At 46.1% G+C, this 21,344-nt stretch overlaps 1 protein-coding gene across 1 annotated transcript; it reads right to left on the bottom strand.

Moving 5' to 3' along the window:
* Positions 1–11,505: 11,505 nt before the first annotated feature.
* LOC127344997 (4-coumarate--CoA ligase-like 5) lies at positions 11,506–15,221 on the bottom strand. The gene is made up of 6 exons (XM_051371387.2): positions 14,105–15,221; positions 13,775–13,964; positions 12,735–12,880; positions 12,589–12,656; positions 12,347–12,449; positions 11,506–11,839 (listed from the first exon to the last, which is right to left on the bottom strand). Exons 1-6 carry the CDS (start codon positions 15,140–15,142, stop codon positions 11,714–11,716), a joined length of 1,671 nt encoding a protein of 556 aa, XP_051227347.1. The 5' UTR covers positions 15,143–15,221; the 3' UTR covers positions 11,506–11,713.
* Between the last annotated feature and the right edge of the window lie 6,123 nt (positions 15,222–21,344).

Raw genomic sequence — 21,344 nt, 5'->3', positions numbered from 1 at the left:
TTTTTTCCGCATGTTGGGTAGACTAGATACGATACCCAATAAAAATAAAAGGAAGCCAAAACAAGAACGGGAATAAAAAAGAGAGTAAACTAAGATTTCAGTACATGGATCACTTACCTCCGTACAATCCTATAATAGCCAAAACTTTAGGTACATTACAATCCCTCAAGTCTCATTCTACCGCTTCCGTATAGTCAATTTTGGTAAAAAAAAAAAAAAAACTGGTTCGTCCTCTACCCCTTCTAGTATTCCCCATACTCTTTAGAATTTCACTGGGGCCTTCGCTGGATATGCTTAAACCACCTTAGTCGGTGTTGGATGCTTCTTGTCGATCGGAGCCACCCCTGATGAGGACATCCCTACTACACCACTACATCCGCCATTGACAAATGAAGATGAACCTGCTGTGAAGCTCAAGTCCGATGAAGTTCGGACTGGACCAATTACAAGGGCTCGTACGAAGCTACTTAAACAACAGGTGAACTTGTTTCTAAACGATACTTTGATTGATGAGAACTTTATACTACCTAAGTCTTGCTACTTATATATCATCAGGTATCAAGAGGAGACGAGCATCGCACGAGGAGTAGATGAGGAGACGAGCATCGCACGAGGAGTAGATGAGCAGCTGGACGTGAAGACGGACGTCAAGATGGACGTGAAGCTGGACATGGAGCTGAACATGAAGATATCTCATGGACGCGCGAGGGAGGAGCGGGAGGCATGCGCGAGAGGAGAAGTTGACGTCCAGGCCGGCCCAGCGCCCGGTCAGACCGGCCGCCAAACCGGCGCGTCCGGTCCCTGGCCCGGTTCAACCGGGCAGCACGCCGGATTCACCCCGGCGCCAACCGGGTGTCGTACTGGGGCCAACCGGAAGGACTTCTGCGACACTTCCGGTTGCCGCCCGGTCCCTGGCCCGGTCTATGCCGGCCAGCCCGGCCCCAGACCCGGTCAACCGGGTTCCAGACCGGACTAGTCCGAGTCTGTCTCGACCAGATCTATTCTGGGTCGGTTTTACTTGTATCTTTTCGACCAGAACTTGTCCCGGACGCCTATATAAGTGCCTAGGACGACCCCCTAGCTGCTTTAGACCACGTTTAAGATAAACCCTAGTTCTTAGTTGTTTGCTTTAGCAAAACTATTGAATCCCTACACCATATTGCTTGATATTGTGTAGATCCTGATAAAGTCTTGTGTGATCTGCTGTTCCATTGGGAATTAGACGATTGCAATTTACCGCTTCGTGGTCGGCGGCTACGTGCGCAAGTGTGTGGAGTTGCGAATATCTTGCAGGGTTGAGAGCTGTTGCATTGGCGACAGGAACCAATCGAGAGATCTCGTTGCGTCATACAAGTTATCATCCACTACATCGTCGTATTCCTCCGCTGCTATCACCCCGTGAACATCATCACCACCGTTGCTTACTGAGAAGATCGGGCCACCCCATATTATCTTGGTATCAGATTTCCAGTTTTCCTCGGTAAGCCATCCACAATCCACCCCATAGTTGAGTTGTGAGTGTTTTCCTATCCAGAAAAAGCCAAAAAATATTAGGGTTAGGGTTTGCCATAGCCTTAGATTGCACTAATTTCGAGTTTTAGTTGCTTTTCGTAGTTGTTTTTGCGTATCTTTTTCTTGCATCTAGTATTGTTAGGGTTTGAGTCTCTATTATTATCTAGTTTCAGTTTTGTTACTTCGAGTCCACATAGCGTACAGTGTGCTTGTTCCCAACCATAGACACAGCCTTTCGATCTAAGTGACTAGGAACTTCCCCAGAAGAGACTAGTTTTACCGCTCGACAGGCTGCTCATTAGGGTTTTGGTGCTTTGCATATCTTGTTGGCCGTGTTATCAAGGAGTTGTGTCATAAAATCAAAAAAAAATTGAAAAGAAGCAAAAAGAGCTACATAGCTGCGTTACAAAAGAAAAATCCAAAAAGACAAGTGAAGTGCTAGAAGAATCAAGTGAAGGCCTAAGTTTACTTTATTGCACCCGTAGTTGAGCAATCTTGTGCCTGTCTCGTTGAGCTTTGCTAGCGTCTCTCTGGTGCATTGAAACTTTTCCTACATATAGTTGTTTTGCCACATTTATCGCCTTGTGTGAGTATCATTGGTTGTCTATGGTCAGCGCTAGAGCTTGTTATTGGTGCAAATAGGTAGCCTACCTACAGCCCCACATATATCCTGCTTTGCCGTGTGATTTGTTCTTATACCCTTGATATTCGCTTCGCTACATCCGTGCACTAGTTGTTACTACAAGTGGTAAGCAATACTAATTCACTTTGGAGCGGTAAGATTTCCTTTTCTTATCAGTTTTGAGTGAGTTGTGAGAGTACCACTATATATTTTTGATTTAGTGCACTAATCTACTAATGATGTCTGCTAGTGATCATAAACTTGTTAACCAGGAAAACAAGAGTGCTGCAGATATCATCACATGGAGGGAGTATGAGGCTCTTCATAATGACATGCGACGTGAATTCCGCGCTCAGGATGAGGTTCTTAAAGGGACGGTCCAAGAAATCTCCCAAAAGCTGGATGCTACTCATGTGACCGTCACTACAATGCAAGATCAAATGACGGATGTACAGCGCAGTCTTGCTGATTTGCGCTTAGCTGTTGAGAATTTGACCGCGCAACAACAACAAGAAGATGACGAAGATCCTAAGCTTCAAGATGACGCACACAATGCTCGTGGTGCGCCACGTGGTAATCGTCCTCGCGGTTGGGCTCCACTTGGCCGCAATGGTCGTGGACAAGATGAGGAAGATGGATTGGGTAAGCCCAAGTTTTCTATACCCAAGTTTGAAGGAGGAGCTGATGTTGAAGAATACCTCACTTGGGAGCTCAAGATTGAGAAGTTATGGAGCTTACATCCACATTATACTGAAGATCGGAAGATCAAGCTTGCTTGTTCCGAATGTGATGGCTATGCTTTGCGTTGGTGGGATGCTTTTGTTCGTAACCGAGAAGAGGATGGTGAGCAACCTATACGCACATGGCATGCTATGAAGGCGGCGATGACTTCTCGCTTTGTGCTTACAAATACTTTCGGAATATATTTGATATGTTGACTCTTTTGAGGCAAGGTGTGAAGACTGTGGATGAATACTACATGGAGATGGAGATGCTTATGCAGCGTGGCCGTGTCCGGGAGTCTTTCGAGATGACAATGCAGCGTTTCCTCAACGGTTTGAAGTATGATATAAAGGGCGTTGTTCGTCACTATAGTTACACCGATATGAACCAATTGTTACATCATGCAAGAGAAGCTGAATCACAGTTGGCTGACGAAGCAAAGGTCAAAGGTCGTACTACGGGAGCTGGGCGTTTTACACTCCGCGCGCCCCCATCTACGGCGCCAGCGCCATCGGCGCGCTCTACACCTTTCTCTACTCCGCCTAGCAAACCGGTCTCCAATGTGTCTAACACAAAGAAGTCTGAATCTGCTGCAAGTACGAGTGGCTCTAACATGTCAACTGCGCGCAACTGTGATATGCTTTGTCATACATGTGGTGGCAAGGGTCACTTCAAGAGAGATTGTGCTAACCGCAAAGTCGTGATTATCAATGAGGACAATGAGTACGAGACTGGAGATGATGTTGATCCTAATGCTCCAGAAGATGATGACTATGACACTGATGGTGAAGATGCATATCTGTCTGATGCTCGCACCATTGGTGTGTCGCAGCGTGCTCTTAATGTGTTGCCTAGTGCATCTACTCAGCGCTGCAATTTGTTCCAAACAAAGGCTTTAGTTGGTCTTGAGAAGGCTTGCAAGGTCATTATTGATGGCGGGAGTTGCCGCAATTTAGCAAGCAAGGAGTTGTGCACCAAGCTGAAGTTGAAGTATCTACCGCACTCGCATCCATACTATATTCAGTGGTTGAGCGATAATGGTGAGATGAAGGTAAACCACATGGTGCGTGTTGAATTTGCTATTGGACCGTATAAGGATTGCATTGATTTTGATGTGGTTCCTATGACGGTGTGTCACCTACTTTTGGGTCGGCCTTGACTCTATGACCGTTCTGTGCAACACAATGGCCGTGCCAATACATATCACTTGGAGTTCAAGGGCAAGAAAATTAACTTACAACCTACGACACCACAGCAAATTGTCAATGAGTCTCGTCAGAAAGTTGAAGTCAACTTGGAGGATGCTTCTTTAGATAGGCGAGAGAATTGTAATGTTGTGAGTGATATAACGAAAAGTGAGAGAGTGAATTCCTTAGTCTCATTAGCCACCAAAGAAGACATAAGAGAATTTAGTGAGGATCCTACAGCCATGCCTCTTGTGCTCGATCTTGTACAGGGGTACGGTTTTGGTTTCTAACGACATGACCCCTCTTTCTCTTGGTGTTTCTAATGTTTTGCAGGAATTTGGCGACGTGTTTCTGGATGAGGTACCCGCAGGACTTCCACCATTGCGAGGTATTGAGCATCAAATCGACTTGATTCCCGGAGCTTCGCTACCCAATCGGGCACCATATAGAACGAACCCCGAAGAGACGAAGGAGATACAGAAGCAAGTACAAGCGCTACTCGACAAAGGTTATATCCGCATAAGCCTTAGTCCTTGTGTTGTTCCTGTTATTCTAGTTCCTAAGAAAGATGGTACACGGTGTATGTGCGTAGATTGTAGAGCTATAAACAATATCACTATTCGATATCGTCACCCTATTCCCCATTTAGAGGATATGCTATATGAATTGAGTGGTGCTGCTGTGTTCTCTAAAATTGATTTGCGTAGTGGTTATCATCAAATTAGGATGAAAGAAGGGGATGAGTGGAAAACAGCCTTTAAAACAAAATTTGGTTTATATGAGTGGTTAGTAATGCCTTTTGGTTTGACTAATGCACCTAGCACTTTCATGAGACTGATGAACCATGTTTTGCGTGAATTTATTGGCAAGTTTGTGGTTGTGTATTTTGATGACATATTAATCTACAGCCGCAATGAATCTGATCATACTATACATATTCGACATATTTTGCAAGTGTTGCGTAATAATAAACTCTATGGTAATCTTGAGAAGTGCACATTTTGCAAAGATAAGGTCATATTTCTGGGTTATGTTGTCTCTAAACATGGAGTAGAAGTAGATGTGTCTAAAATTGAAGCTATTCAAAATTGGCCTACTCCCATGAATGTGAGTCAAGTTAGAAGTTTTCATGGTCTAGCTGGGTTTTATAGAAGATTTGTGCCCAACTTTAGTACTATTGTTGCACCTTTGAATGACTTGACTAAAAAGGGTGTTGTTTTTGAGTGGGGCCCAACCCAAGATCATGCTTTTTTATGAACTTAAGAGATTGTTAACTTCTGCACCGTTGCTTGCACTTTCTGATTTCAATAAGCAATTTGAGATTGAATGTGATGCTAGTGGTATTGGAATTGGTGGTGTGTTGATGCAAGAGGGTCGCCCAATTGCATATTTTTCTGAGAAACTTTCTGGTGCTAAGTTGAACTATCGTATCTATGATAAAGAATTGTATGCTTTAATTAGAGTTCTTGAGGTTTGGCAACATTACTTGTGACCAAAAGAATTTATCATACATTCTGATCATGAAGCTTTGAAATATCTGAAAGCACAATCTACTTTGCATAAGCGTCTTGCTAAGTGGGTTGAGTTCATTGAGTCTTTTCCATACATTATTAAGCATAAGAAGGGAAAAGATAATATTGTTCCTGATGCTCTATCTAGGACAAATATGCTATTAACTCAACTTGATGTTAAAATTCCTGGATTAGAAGTACTATGTGATTTGTATGCTACTGATCATGATTTTGCTGAACCATATCGCTTATGTGCTCTTGGTAAAGCATGGGACAAATATCACATACATGATGGGTTCTTGTTTAGAGCTAACAAACTATGTGTTCCAGAATCGTCTGTGCATTTGCTCTTATTGCAGGAATCACATGTTGGAGGTTTGATGGGTCACTTTGGGCATGAGAAGACGCTACTCATGCTAGCTGACCACTTTTATTGGTCAAAGATGAGGCGGGATGTGGACAGGTATGTGAAGATATGCATTACTTGCAACAAGTCCAAGTCCAAGCTGAAGCCTCACGGTTTGTATACTCCTTTACCGACACCTACTACACCATGGGAGGATATAAGTATGGATTTTGTGTTGGGTTTGCCGCGTACTAAGAGAGGCCATGATTCTATATTTGTGGTAGTGGACAGATTTTGTAAGATATCACACTTTATTGCCTGCCACAAAAGCGACGATGCGTCGCATATTGCTAACCTGTTTTTCAGGGAGGTTGTGCGACTACATGGAGCCCCGAAGACTATTGTTTCTGATCGTGACGTGAAGTTTATGAGCTACTTCTGGAAGACGCTGTGGAGAAAGCTAGGGATGAAGCTACTTTTCAGTACTACTTGTCATCCCCAAACTGATGGACAAACTGAAGTGGTGAATAGAACATTGTCACAACTGTTGAGATCCATGATCAAAAAGAACCTGAAGGAGTGGGAAGAGTGTTTGCCGCATGTGGAGTTTGCTTACAACAGGGCGGTACATTCTACCACGGAGTTGTGTCCTTTTGAGGTGGTGTTGCCTTTGCCCATACACGAGAGAGTTAATATGGAGGCATCCAAGAGGGCAGATTTTGTACGGAAGATACATGTGAAGACTAAAGAGTTGATTGAGAAGAAAGGCAAGAGCAATGCTGCAAGGATGAATAAGAAGCGTAAAGAGATGTTGTTCAAGCCTGGTGATATGGTCTGGGTACATTTTCGCAAGGATAGATTCCCGAAGCTACGGAAGTCTAAGTTGAAGCCTCGTGGTGCTGGTCCTTACAAAGTGTTTGCCAAGATATATGATAATGCATACTCAATAGATCTTCCAGTTGATGAGTTTGGTGTCAGTAATTCTTTCAATGTTTCTGATTTGACACCATATGACGGAGAAGACCTTGGAGCGTCGAGGTCGACGCCTTTTGAAGGGGGGGGGGGGATATGATGAGGACATCCCTACTACACCACTACCTCCGTCATTGACAAATGAAGATGAACCTGTTGTGAAGCTCAAGTCCGATGAAGTTCGGATTGGACCAATTACAAGGGCTCGTGTGAAGCTACTTAAACAACAGGTGAACTTGTTTCTAAACGATACTTCGATTGATGAGAACTTTATACTGCCTAAGTCCTGTTACTTATGTATCATCAGGTATCAAGAGGAGACGAGCATCGCATGAGGAGTAGAGGAGCAGCTAGACGTGAAGACGGACGTCAAGATGGACGTGAAGCTGGACATGGAGCTGGACATGAAGATATCTCATGGACGTGCGAGGGAGGAGCGGGAGGCATGCGCGAGAAGAGAAGTTGACGTCCAGGCTGGCCCAGCGCCCGGTCAGACCGGCCGCCAGACCAGCGCGCCCGATCCCTGGCCCGGTTCAACCGGGCGGCACACCGGATTCACCCCGGCGCCAACCGGGCGTCGTACTGGGGCCAACCGGAAGGACTTCTGCGACACTTCCGGTTGCCGCCCGGTCCCTAGCCCAGTCTAGACCGGCCAGCCCAGCTCCAGACCCGGTCAACCGGGTTCCAGACCGGACTAGTCCGAGTCTGTCTCGACCAGATCTATTCTGGGTCGGTTTTACTTGTATCTTTTCGACCAGAACTTGTCCCGGACGCCTATATAAGTGCCTAGGACGACCCCCTAGCTGCTTTAGACCACGTTTAAGATAAACCCTAGTTCTTGGTTGTTTGCTTTAGCAAAACTATTGAATCCCTACACCATATTGCTTGATATTGTGTAGATCCTGATAAAGTCTTGTGTGATCTGCTATTCCATTGGGAATTAGACGATTGCAACTTACCGCTTCGTGGTCGGCGGCTACGTGCGCAAGTGTGTGGAGTTGCGAATATCTTGCAGGGTTGAGAGTTGTTGCATTGGCGACAGGAACCAATCGAGAGATCTCGTTGCGTCATACAAGTTATCATCCACTACATCGTCGTATTCCTCCGCTGCTATCACCACGTGAACATCATCACCACCGTTGCTTACTGAGAAGATCGGGCCACCCCATATCAACCCCTGATCTATTGCGAATTACCTCATTCCTAATTTGGTCCCTTCTTGTATGGCCGCACATTCATTGTAGCATGTGCATCTTCGTGACACTCATTTGTTGGATGTGTTGTCTTTTAGTTGGCCAACATTCTACCCCATATAGCATCGCCGGTCTAACTGATGTCCTATGAAACTTACCTTTTAGTTTTTGTGGAACCTTCTTGTTACATATGGTACCAGATGCTTGCCGCCACTTCATCCACCTTGTCTTGATCCTGTGGTAAACATCCTCATCGATATCAGCATTGCTTCGCAACATTGATCCCAAGTATCGAAAGGTGTCCCTCTTAGGCACTACCCGTCCTTCTAATCTGACATCTTCGTCTTCGTCGGCAACACCACTAAAGTCGCACCGCATGTACTCGGTCTTGGTCCTACTAAGTCTAAACCCCATTGAGTCCAACGTCTACCTTCGGAGCTCTAACTTCCTATTTACGCATGCCCTAGTTTCATCTACTAGCACCACATCATCAGCAAAGAGAATACACTGAGGAATATCTCCTTGTATATCCTTGGTCACCTGATCCATCACCAAGGAAACAATGTATGGGCTCAAGGCTGACCCTTGATGTAGTCCTATCGTGATTGGGAAGGTATCGGTCTCACTATCACCTGCGCGAACACTTGTCATAACAAGGTTGTATATATCTCTGATGAGGTTAATGTACTGTGTTGGGACTTTCTGTTTCTCCGGTGCCCACCACATGACCGCCCTTGGTATCTTGGCATACACCTTCTCCAAGTCGATGAAGACCATATGTAGGTCCTTCTTCTGCTCCCTATATCTCTCCATAAGTTGGCAAAGTAAGAAAATCACCTCTGTAGTCGACCTCCCGGGCATAAAACTGAATTGGTTTTTATTGACATTCGTCACTATCCGATGATTCTCTCCCAAAGTTTCATAGTATGCCTCATAAGCTTAATCCCTCGATAATTAGTACAACTTTGAATATCTCTTTTGTTATTGAAGATAGGTACTAGTATGATTTTTCTCCACTCTTCGGGCATCTTGTTTGACCGAAAAATATGGTTGAATAGTTTAGTTAGCCATACTATTGTCACGTCTCCAAGGTTTCTCCACACCTCAACTGGAACATCATCAGAGCCAAGGGTCTTCCCTCCTTTCGTCCCTTTGAGGGCCTATTTAACCTCAAACTCTTGAATCATCTGCACGAAACGCCTATTGGTGTCATCAAATTAGTCATCCAGCTTGGAATAACCCATCAAAGTACTCCCTCCATCTGTTCTTGATCTCGTCATCTTTCACTAGAAGTCGATTAGCCTCGTCTTTGATGCATTTAAGTTGGTTGAGGTCACTCGTCTTCCACTCACAAATTTTTGTCATCTTGTAGATATCCTTCTCTTCTTCCTTTGTTCCTAATCTATCATATAGCTCATCGTGGGCCCACCCCTTGCTCCACTCACAACTCACATTGCATTCTTCTTGGCCTCTTTGTACCATGTTGCTTGTGCTTCTATCATGGTGCCAACTCTTGTAGCACTCTTTCTTCTCCTTGATGGCCCGACCTCCTCATTCCACCACCATGTGTCCTTAGCTTCCGGCTTCTTACCCTTTGTCACTTCAAGCACCTCCCTAGCTACCTTTCGAATGCAAGTGCCCATCTTCACCCACATGCTATCCGCATCTACCTCTTCGTCCCATGGTCTTTCCATGATCATCCTCTCCCGAAAGGTTTGTTGTGCTTCCCCTTTGAGATTCCACCATTCGTTCTTATGATTTTAGTGCATTTATCCCTTATCACACGAGCTTGAAAACGAAAGTCGGCTACCACAAGCTTATTTTGTACCACAACACACTCCCCACGGATCACCTTGCAACCCAAACAAACCCTCCTATCCATTCTCCTAGTGAGGAAAAAGTCAATCTGGCTAGAGTGTTGGTACTACTAAAGGACATAAGTGAGATTGCCTCTTCCTAAAGAAGGTTTTAGCGACTAGCAAGGCATAGGCTACCGCAAAGTCCAGGATGTCTTTACCCTCCTTGTTTCTATCGCCATACCCAAAGCCTACATGCACACCCTCAAACCCTTTGTTAGTTGTGCCCACATGGCCATTGAGATCTCCTCCAATGAAGAGCTTCTCTTATCGGTACACTTCTGACGACATCCTCCAAGTCCTCCCAAAACTACCTCTTAGCGCTCATGTCGAGCCCAACTTGTGGGGCATAAGTACTAACAATGTTCAGGACAAGATTCCCAAGAACTAGCTTCATTAGGATGATCCTATCCCCTTTCTCTGAATGCCCACTACTCCATCCTTAAGGCTCTTATCTATGAGGACGCCTACGTTGAACTGAATACCAAAGCTTGAAGCCGGTATTCTCGACTTCCCTCGCCTTCTGACCTGCCCATCTAGTCCCTTGGACAAAAAGGATATTTACACGCCTCCTAATCTCAACATCCACTAACTCTCATAGCTTCCACGGTCAAGGACCTACATTCCAACTACCCGTCCGTGGCATATTTGTCTCGGCTAGCTTCCTTGCCCTTTGCATCCGTCGAGAGAGATACAAAGACCCTTGCTCACTTAACACTACATCCGGCGAAGATTTAGCGCGCCACTAAGACGGTGGCGGCCTGACCCTTGCTCATTTAACACCACATATGGGTTCCGATATGGTGCGCCACTAAGGTGATTTAACACCAAATGGTGTGTCGCTAAGAGGGTTGTGTTTCAACTAATTTCTATTGGGTTTCATATCCATAGTAATGGTTGGTTTTAATGTTGGCTCGCCAACTCTATCACAATCCTCCTCTTTTACCGGAGCTTGAGACCAGCTATTCCTAAAAGGCATAGGCGGAGTTGTTGGGCCTTAGAATCACTCAAAAAAAATTTGGAAACATGGGCCAGGTGGTCACGGGACTACCCGCTGTGTACGCTGTCACAGCTTTTTTTTTTTTTTTTTTGAAGGATGTACGCTGTCACAGCTTGGTTCAAAAGAGTATACTGTTTGTCTTTTCAGATTTGTTCTTTTTTTGTAGAATCATCACTCATTCTCATTTCCAGGAGCATATGCCAACTAAAGAAGAGAAAAGTCATCTTTACACAGGACTATGCTGGTTCTTATAGTATGATAATTGAAGAAGTAGAGGCAGATACTAGGAATCTGCAGAGGGCTTCGTTTAAGCATGAAAACTGTGCGTCAAACTCAGAGGTGCATAGGCTGGCACGTTTAGCTGTTTCTAGTTCCTTGGGACGTCAGGTTTGGCTTCTTCAGCCCCCTGGTGGTCTTTCTATTCCAAATAATGTGTATGATCAATAAAGTGCCAAGTTTTTTCCCCAAAAAAAACTAAAGAAGAGAAAAAAAATGTGATTTATCACAGGGGGAAATTGCTTGGAGGACCAAACTGAGTGAATTCATCTACTGCAGAAAAAATTACCATCCTTAACAAGAGATGTGTTTGAACAGATTGTGCACGCACAGTTCTTGCAGCCTCTTCATTCAAATATCTGTTCCATGGAAACGATACCCGATGTTTACATGGAAACCGGATGAGCATTTTGAGGGTTGAATAGCTCAGAAAGAACAGCCGATCGCCTAATCATATCTCCAGTTTAGTATATACAAGAAAAATAATCTTCTAGGTTTGCACAGCAAAATACACCTCAGAGCTTGGAGGCGCCCATGGACACGGCCTGCTGCACAAGCTCCCGACGCAAGATCTTCCCCGCGGCTGACTTTGGTATTGCAGTGACAAAGGCTACTCGACGGACTTTCTTGTAGGGTGCAACCTGTCAAACAATGAACATTTAGAAAAGTATAGATAGTGTCTCAAGTGCACAGCACATTGTCAAATTACGGCAGCAAGGGTCCGAATTACTATATACATAAATGGTGTGTTGATACATTTTATTTTTGTTATTGTTGATGCGGCTCATCTCGAAACAAATCAAGTTTGTGCCGTGGCATGTGCATACCGAACATTTACGACCTTGCTCATGTGTTGGCATTTGTCTTCCTATGGCACACGGTGTTGCCGTTCCAACAATATGCTACAAACCATGTCATTCCAGTGTTGCCGTTCTCATCAGGGGAAAGAAATGATAAAAATATCCTTAACGGCCAGAGAGACATTGTCTCTTACAACATTACTAAAGCAGTAAATCCAACGCAACTTGTTTTGTTCAGCTTGCTTGCCAAAAGGCAAAATAAAGCTGATGGTGACTGACATTGTTAACTCAAAATCTAACTATATCTGGTAGGATGAAGCATTAGAATAATCTAAAGGAGGAACTTACATGTTTGCCCACGTAATCCATGACTTGTTGCGCAGTCAGGTTTGAACCTGGTTGCCTCACTATAAAAGCCATTGGCACTTGCCCAGCATCTTCATCTGGATATCTGCATAGTGCGTATGGAGGGGCATCTTATATACAGAAACATACTGAACGGAACTTTGTACGATATTTGATATTTGCTGGAATCCATGATTCACTAGAATTTTGCCAACTTAACTCGAGTTTATACTGATGGTACTTACGGGATAACTGCGGCATCAGCAATTCCAGGATGAGACTGTAGAATACGCTCCAGTTCAGCTGGGGGCACCTGAGATAAGATGTATATCAACATCATGCACATAGAATCTTATGAGAAAAAAATTCTCCAGCGATATTGTAATTGTACCTGGTATCCTTTGTACTTTATTAATTCTTTCAAACGATCAACAATGTAGAGAAATCCATCTTCGTTGAAGTAGCAAAGGTCACCAGTTTTCAACCAGCCTTCTGAGTCTACCGTTTCTGCAGTTGCTTTGTCATCGCCCACATAACCTGAAAAAACATCCTCGTAATAATCAAGGCAAAAACACAGGACAATTCGAAAATATTGGTCGGAATAATTTGGATTCCTATCTTTTTTTGAGGTAAAAGGTTTCCTATTCTTATCTTCATAAGCTTTAAAAAAAAAAACTAGTGGCACAATCATGCAAGCACATCCTAAATGTTCAGATCAGTTGCTATGTCAGTGTCCACTTACAAAGCATTGAAAACATTTTGGTTATCTGTACCAAAGTGTAGGGCATATTGGTAGGTAGCAGATACAAGATGACTCCATTCTAACAAATTAATTCAATCAACAGCGTACTGCTTATAACCGACATGCTGGTATAACTATCTGTTAAGTAATGAGAACAAGCATCCCTTGCTGCCAGAAGTTGAAGATTGATGAAATTGGTAATGGTCCACCAGTACTAGATTGGACAAAAGGTTCTGCAATTATATCCATTATTATCACTACAGAAGTCTTCATGAAGTCTAGGAAAAGAAATTTATGAGGCACGTGGAAGGTAAAACATGCTGCTGGCTTGCGCGTTGTGAAAAGCCCTCTCCTATTAGATTGCACATTGTAAAAAGAAGCCGTGTCAGATCATATCAGATTGTTAGGCCATGGACATGCATAGTAGCTTTCACATGATAAATGCCGACACTATCTTCACGAGGAGCATAAGACCTTGATATAATACTGGCCTAACAGATAAAGTATGGTTTTCGTTGGATGAATTATCGCCATCGTCGTATTCAATTTGCAGCGTGCACACTCTCAACGCCCAACTACTATCAGTAAACAAATGAAGCCGCCATCTTCTTCTTCTAGTCTAGAGAAGAAGGTCAAACGCGTGCATAGTAGTCAGAGCAATCGAAGTAGTTATACCGATCAGCGCTCACCTTTCATGACGACCGGGCCCCTGATCCAGAGCTCGCCGCGCTGGCCTGGCCCGAGCGCCTCGCCGATGGCCGGGTCGACTATCTTGGCCTGCAAGTGCGATGCCAGCTTCCCGACGGAACCGTATGCAAGGGACTCCTCCGGCCCTACCGTGGATGCCACAGAGCCAGATGATTCCGTCAAGCCGTAGCCCTGTAAACAATTAATGGAATAGTACAAGCTTAGATTCGCTGGATCAGAAAACGCAATCTGCAATGGGATGCACGCGCGCGAGAGATTCATCAGGGTTAAATATTCTACATCCTGCATGGAATCTGATGCTTATAACATACCTGAACAATCTGCACGTCGGGGAAGACGGCGGCGAAGCGCTCGGCGACCTCGCGGCCGAGCGGCGCCCCGCCGACGCCGATGACGAGGAGCGAGGAGAGGTCGCGGCGTCGCGCCTCCTCGGACTTGATCATGGCCACCAGGAGCGGCGGCGCCGCGGGCAGCAGCGTGACGCGGTACCGCTCAATCGCGCGCAGCGCGGCGCCGAACTCGAACCGCTCCATGAGGACGGCCGTCTCCCCCATGGAGACGGAGCGCAGGACCATCATGAACCCGAAGACGTGGAAGAGGGGGAGGGGGAGCAGCGTCACGGCCGGCGGCGGCGGCTCCTCGCCCGCCTCGGTGGCCTCCGCCGCCACCTTCTCCGCGTTCTCGGCGTGCGCGCAGATCAGAGCGATGAGATTGCGGTGCGTGATGGCGACGGCCTTCACGCGCCCGGTCGTGCCCGACGAGTAGAGCACGGCCGCGGTGTCCGACTGCTTCACCGCCACCGGCGGAGGGGCCGCCTGTGCGCCGGCGGAGGACAGCCGGTTGTACTCGTCCGACCCGAGGACGACCGTTCTCAGATGGCCTGGCAGTTTGGCGGCTACCTCGGGAGCCGCGAACGCGACGACGGGCCTGGAGAGGCCGACCTGGTGCGCGTACTCCTCGGCGGTGGAGGCCGGGTTGGCGGGGGAGACGACGGCGCCGATGGACATGAGCGCGAAGTGGAGGACGGGGATGTCGAGGCGGGAGGGCCCGACGACGAGGGCGACGTGGCCGGGGCGGAGGCCGAGGGAGGACCAGAGCCCGGCCGCGAGGGAGCGGACGGCGGCCAGGAAGGACGGGTAGGAGACGGCAATGCCGGTGGCGGCGTCGATGAGCGCGGGGCGGTCGGGGAGCGGGGAGGAGAGGAGGGAGAAGGCGTACGCCGCGACCGTGACAGGGAGCGACTCCGGCGGGAACGTGCCCGCGGTGCGGACGCTGTGGTAGGTCCGCGTGGCCGCGCAGAAGCCGCTGCGCGGGTCGATCCCGCCGGGCGGCGCCGCCAGCTCGGCCATTGGGATGCTGACGAGGGTGGGGCTCGGTTTTTTGGGGGATTTGGTTTTGGTGCGCGGAGCGAGGGAAGGCAGGCTGCTGGACGGAAGAGCGGCGCAGAAGTAGAGGAGAGACGTGGTTGATCCCAACACCCCTGAGTTTATATGACACGAGGTCACGAGGTGATCAGGTGTAGTAGGATAATTTTCCCGTCGAGTTCGTTTTTCGAATTTATTTTCTACAATTCACATCCGGATTGAAGAAATCCGATAGATAAGAGCATCTTCAGCCGTTGGGCTCCGAGGCCGAAATCCACCGCTATTTAGCGTCGGATGGATGTAATTTTTGATCTGGGAAAGACCCATTTTTCCGGTGATGAGCTCACGATGGATGAAAATTTTGGATAAATGTCGGCGAATTCCGACAAAACAAGACGAATTTCGTTCAAACATAAGCGAAATTTAGAGATATTTAACATATATAGGCGAGTTCGTATATATATAGAACGAATCCGTTATGCATTTGAATTCGGCGTCATGGAAACGTAAACTAAAATTTAAAAACGCGTTCTAGATTGGGAAACGGCATCGGCGCCGACAGCGGCATCCCCAGGATGGGGGAGTTGCCGGTCTCGATGTGCGCGAGCACACTGGTGAGCGTGCGGCCCGACGCGCCCCACCTGCGGTGGCGGCCGCCGGCGTTGTTAGCGCTGGAGGAGGGGGAGGACCGTTGTATGCTGCGAGTTCCCGTTCGTGCCGGACACGGAAGAACTCGTTCGAGGCGTCGTAGTTGTCGGGGAGGTACCGCTCCTCCGAGGCGTCGTAGTTGTCGGGGAGGTACCGCTCCTCCGCGCGCTGCTCCTCGCTGAGGGTGACCCACACAGCGTTGACAGCGGCTCGTCGCCTTCCACCGGAAGCGGCAGGATCGGGACGCCCCCCGCGCTCAGGCGCCATCCTCCGAGCACGCGGAAGTCCGGCGGCACCGGGTAGCCCGCCATGTGCAGAAGTCCCGCCTCCCACTAGTGTAGGGAACGCCGGCCGAAGCCGTTGTTCACCGCGCCTTCGCTGTGGCCCGCCATTGCTCGCTGGAGGCGGATTGGGGAGAGAAGACTGGGCTAGGGAGAGAACGGAGCGGCGGTGTTGAATGCGGCCAAACGCGGTTGGTTCCGAGAGAAATAGAGGGAGCCGTGCATGAATCGGAGGCGACGGCATTAAAACTCGTCGCGTGGAAGCTACGCGTCGGCGAAGACTGACCGGCGGCAGGCTTTTGAAGCGCGCGGAAGACGATTGGCCTTTGTCGCCGACAAGTTGGGGCCACCATCCGCGCGGGAAGTTTTCTCGATGTTTCCCGCGCTTTCGTTTCGTCCGGACTCCCTGAGCGCTCCCCGGGGCGCCGAGGATGGCCTGGGCTCGCCGGATGGATGAAAGCCCAAATCTGGGCGAAAACGAGGTTCCGGGGGCGCGGCTGGGCCGTTTTCGTCCATCCGGATGAAAAATGGGTCCCGAAGACCTTCCCGAGGAGACGGTTGGAGATGCTCTAAGGATCCGAACTTCACAACGGGTATAGTATCCCGGTTACCAGTAGCCAAAAATTATTTAGGATAATCGATAATTTTATCTGGGTAATTTGTTTTTCATCCGAAATGTCAAAGCTAATAGAGTATATATAGTAGTTAGCGAGTTGTCGAGTTTGTGCGGATGCCCTCCCTCCTGGCTCTGGTGGTGCCGCTCCTCGGCAGCGGTCGGAGCGTAGGTTTCCCGCGGTGGCGCGGTTGTGGGTGGTCGTGGGATCTAGGCGACCAGATCTGGCTTTCAAGGTGTGGTGGCCCTAGGGTGGCGTTGGCAAATTCACTGTGACAAAACTTAAGATGATTATGTTATCTATCTTAATGCCACGCTCCACGTGGCATGCGAAGGAATCCGAGGCAAACAATTGATCCGTAAAAATCGTGGCATGTGACATCATAGTGCACATTAGGATATTGTACATTGACTATGATATTGTACATATGTGATTCACTTTATATTTTAAATCTCATCTACTAACACACGGTTGCAGGCCGCAGGAGGAAACCTCAAGCTTTGGCAAATCTCCAATAATCGATACACAACCATACACAAGAACATATTTTGATCCACATCAATTAAGCAAACAATGGAAGTCTCTCATGATTGATCTTACATCAAAAGCGATTTTCCCGTGGATTCGATAAACCTAAGATCTCTAGGAAAAGAGCTTTAGTAGTACAATCTAGTAATCCGGATTGAAGGTATCACTTGTCCAACTCATAGACATGCAAGTCGTGAAATAATTAAAAACATGACCATCTCATACATCAAATATATCATATCACATATTTGGCCATACAACATCATATCTCCAACAAAACAAATTATATGCCTCTAGTTGTTGTTGCAAGTTTTACGTGGCTTCTATGGGCAGATGGGGAACTATTATAAATCAATATAAACCACAAAATTTTCATTTTTACTAGAAAAAGGGCGTCCTTTAGGGGAGGACGCTCGGCTTCGCGCCACACACTGACAAGTGGTGCGACCTGATGCGTTTGAAGCCCCGCGGGTCATCCCAGTGCGACACGTGGCGGGCGTTTGATTCGTTTGAGCTTGGGGATGCCCCTGCTGATACGTCTCCGACGTATCGATAATTTCTTGTGTTCCATGCCACATTATTGATGATATCTACATGTTTTATGCACACTTTATGTCATATTCGTGCATTTTCTGGAACTAACCTATTAACAAGATGCCGAAGTGCCAGTTGCTGTTTTCTGCTGTTTTTTGTTTCAAAAATCCTAGTAAAGAAATATTCTCGGAATTGGACGAAATCAACGCCCAGGTTCCTATTTTGCCCGGAAGCATCCAGAACACACGAGAACCGCCAGAGAGGGGGCACAGGCCCACCAAACCCTAGGCCGGCGCGGCCAAGGGGGGGCCCGCGCCCCCCTATAGTGTCGGCGCCCCTTCGACCTTCTGACGCCGCCTCTTCGCCTATATAAAGCCCCTGGACCTAAAACCTCGAGACGGAAAAGCCACGGTACGAGAAACCATCCAGAGCCGCCGCCATCGCGAAGCCAAGATCTGGGGGACAGGAGTCTTTGTTCCGGCACGCCGCCGGGACGGGGAAGTGCCCCCGGAAGGCTCCTCCATCGACACCACCGCCATCTCCATCACCGCTGCTGTCTCCCATGAGGAGGGAGTAGTTCTCCATCGAGGCTCGGGGCTGTACCGGTAGCTATGTGGTTCATCTCTCTCCTATGTACTTCAATACAATAATCTCATGAGCTGCTTTACATGATTGAGATTCATATGATGATGCTTGTAATCTAGATGTCGTTATGCTAGTCAAGTGAATTTTACTTATGTGATCTCCGGAGACTCCTTGTCCCACGTGTGTAAAGGTGACAGTGTGTGCACCGTGTGGGTCTCTTAGGCTATATTTCACAGAATACTTATTCACTGTTATGAATGGCATAGTGAAGTGCTTATTTATATCTCTTTATGATTGCAATGTGTTTTGTATCACAATTTATCTGTGTGCTACTCTAGTGATGTTATTAAAGTAGTTTTATTCCTCCTGCACGGTGTAATGGTGACAGTGTGCATGCTATGTTAGTACTTGGTTTAGTCGTGTTGATCTTTCATGCACTCTAAGGTTATTTAAATATGAACATTGAATTGTGGAGCTTGTTAACTCCGGCATTGAGGGTTCGTGTAATCCTACGCAATGGTGTTCATCATCCAACAAAAGAGTGTAGAGTATGCATTTATCTATTCTGTTATGTGATTGTTGAGAGTGTCCACTAGTGAATGTATGATCCCTAGGCCTTGTTCCTAATACTGCTATCGCTGCTTGTTTACTGTTTTACTGCGTTACTACTGCTGCGTTACTACTGCTTGTTTACTGTCCTGGGCAAAGCACTTTTCTGGTGCCGTTGCTCATATATATTCATACCACCTGTATTTCACTATCTCTTCGCCGAACTAGTGCACCTATTAGGTGTGTTGGGGACACAAGAGACTTATTGCTTTGTGGTTGCAGGGTTGCATGAGAGGGATATCTTTGACCTCTTCCTCCCTGAGTTCGATAAACCTTGGGTGATCCGCTTAAGGGAAAACTTGCTGCTGTTCTACAAACCTCTGCTCTTGGAGGCCCAACACTGTCTACAGGAAAAGGAGGGGGCGTAGACATCAAGCTATTTTCTGGCGCCGTTGCCGGGGAGGAAAGGTAAAAGGTACTCACACTCCAGATCTCGGCTACTAAGCTATTTTCCGGCGCATTGTAAGTACTCAAAGCTATTTCCTTTAGATCCTGCAATTGCATCTTTTTGTTTCTTGTTTTACACTAGTTAGGCATAATGGAATATAACTATGAGCTTCTTAATTTATTTCCTAAGCTAAGACATGAATTGTGTGATGCGAAAATTAAAGAACCTATGGAACCTCATCTGCATGCTAGTAGCAATATTATTGGTATGAACGCAATCACTGCTAATGCTATGAATAAGTCTAAGCTTGGGGAAGGTAGTTTCCATGATCTTTTTGGCTTCCCATCTTTAGGGGAGAAAATTTGTTCTGATAATGCTTTATCTCCCATATGCGATAACTCTAATAATGCTTGTGATATTTTAAATCCACCTGCTGAAAGTATTCCGTATAAAATACCTATGAAAATTATTGAACGCGTTATGGATAACCGCTATAAAGGGGATGGAACTATCCATCCTGGAGATCATTTACTGTTTTTCATGAATTATGCGGGTTATTCAAGTGTGCAGGTATCTCTATGGATGAAGTGAAGAAGAAGCTATTCTCTATTTTGCTGTCTGGTAAAGCGGCGCATTGGTATAAATTGTTGGAGAATAGTCATTCTCTTGGTTGGGAGGAAATTGTACCTCTCTTTTATTCTAAATTTTATCCTCCTCATGAAGTGCATATTGATAGGAATTATATTTATAACTTTTATCCTCGTGATGGAGAGAGTATTTCTCAAGCGTGGGGGAGATTGAAGTCACTAATGCTCAAATGTCCCATTCATGAGCTCCCCCGTAATGTTATTGTTAATAATTTTTATGCGAGGCTTTCAGGACAACACAAGGACTATCTGAACGCGTGTTCGGAGGGATCTTTCACAAGCAAGGAGGTTGAAGCTAGGTGGGATCTTCTTGATCGGATTGAGGAGAACGCTGAAGGATGGGAGAACAATGAAGGTAAAGAGTCAGGTATAAATTATGATTATGAATGCATTGAAGCTTTTATGGATACCGATAAATTTCGAAATATGAGTGCTACTTATGGTCTTGACTCTCAAGTTGCTGCAAATCTTTATAAATCCTTTGCTTCTCATTTTGAATTGCCTAAGAAGAATTTTGATAAGTATCATGAACCTTTTAAAGAGGCTTGCATGAAGAATGAAATTGGTGTTAATAATTGCAATAAGCATGCTCAAACTCCTAAGAATGATATTTCCTATAAGCATGTTAATTTTTGTGGAATGCATAGACCTTGTGGAATTAATCAAGCCAAAGATGAATATTGCATCCATCATATTAATGAAAAAACTAGAAAGTGGCTTAGGGCTCTAGATGATCTTGGTAAAAAAGTTTGTGCCCTCTATCCTTTTATTTGTGAAGTTTGCCATGAAGTGGGTCATTTTAATTTTCAATGCTCCTCCAATGATAATTTGAACCCAATGAGTGCTGCAAATTTGTATTGTGATGATGAAATTACTCCTAATCAGCATGATGAACTTACTTTATTTTTGGGGTGTGAAGAACTGTCGAGAAAAATCTCTTTGTTACATATGAGTGATCTTGATATTGATGATGTCCTGCATGGGTGTTTTTCTTATTGCATTGATAATAGCCATACAAATACTTACATACAAAATATTTTAGAAGATGACACCTTGCCAAAATATGATAGGACCGCCGTGTGTTTTGAACTAATTAATGAAAAGGAGGGATCCTCCCAAGTTTCTTCTATTGTTTGTAAAAGTAAATCAGGTTATGCGGACAAGCCACCCTTCAAGACTCTTCCTCCTAAAGAAGGAAATGAGGAGAAGGAAGAGAAGAAGAAGAAGAAGAAGAAGGGAACGAAGAAGAAGAAGAAGAAGAAGAAGAAGGAGAATAAAAAGAAAGAGGTAACGGCGTATCCCCGCGTGAATGAGATAACGCTAAGTAACCGTAAGTATGTTGCTCCTAATGAT

This window comes from Lolium perenne, chromosome 3, assembly GCF_019359855.2.
Source record: "Lolium perenne isolate Kyuss_39 chromosome 3, Kyuss_2.0, whole genome shotgun sequence".
Lineage (NCBI taxonomy): Eukaryota > Viridiplantae > Streptophyta > Magnoliopsida > Poales > Poaceae > Lolium > Lolium perenne.
Note: the sequence above shows the minus strand (reverse complement) of the source record. Positions and strands in the feature narration are given on the sequence as shown.

What these genes read in the sequence shown, in the direction of transcription:
- LOC127344997 (XM_051371387.2), bottom strand. Translation starts at nt 15,142, where the DNA reads ATGGCCGAGCTGGCGGCGCCGCCCGGCGGGATCGACCCGCGCAGCGGC. An exon ending in CCGACGTGCAGATTGTTCAG is followed by an intron (nt 13,965 to 14,104) that starts GTATGTTATAAG and finishes AATTGTTTACAG; the next exon opens with GGCTACGGCTTGACGGAATC. An exon ending in TAAAGTACAAAGGATACCAG is followed by an intron (nt 12,657 to 12,734) that starts GTACAATTACAA and finishes ATCTTATCTCAG; the next exon opens with GTGCCCCCAGCTGAACTGGA.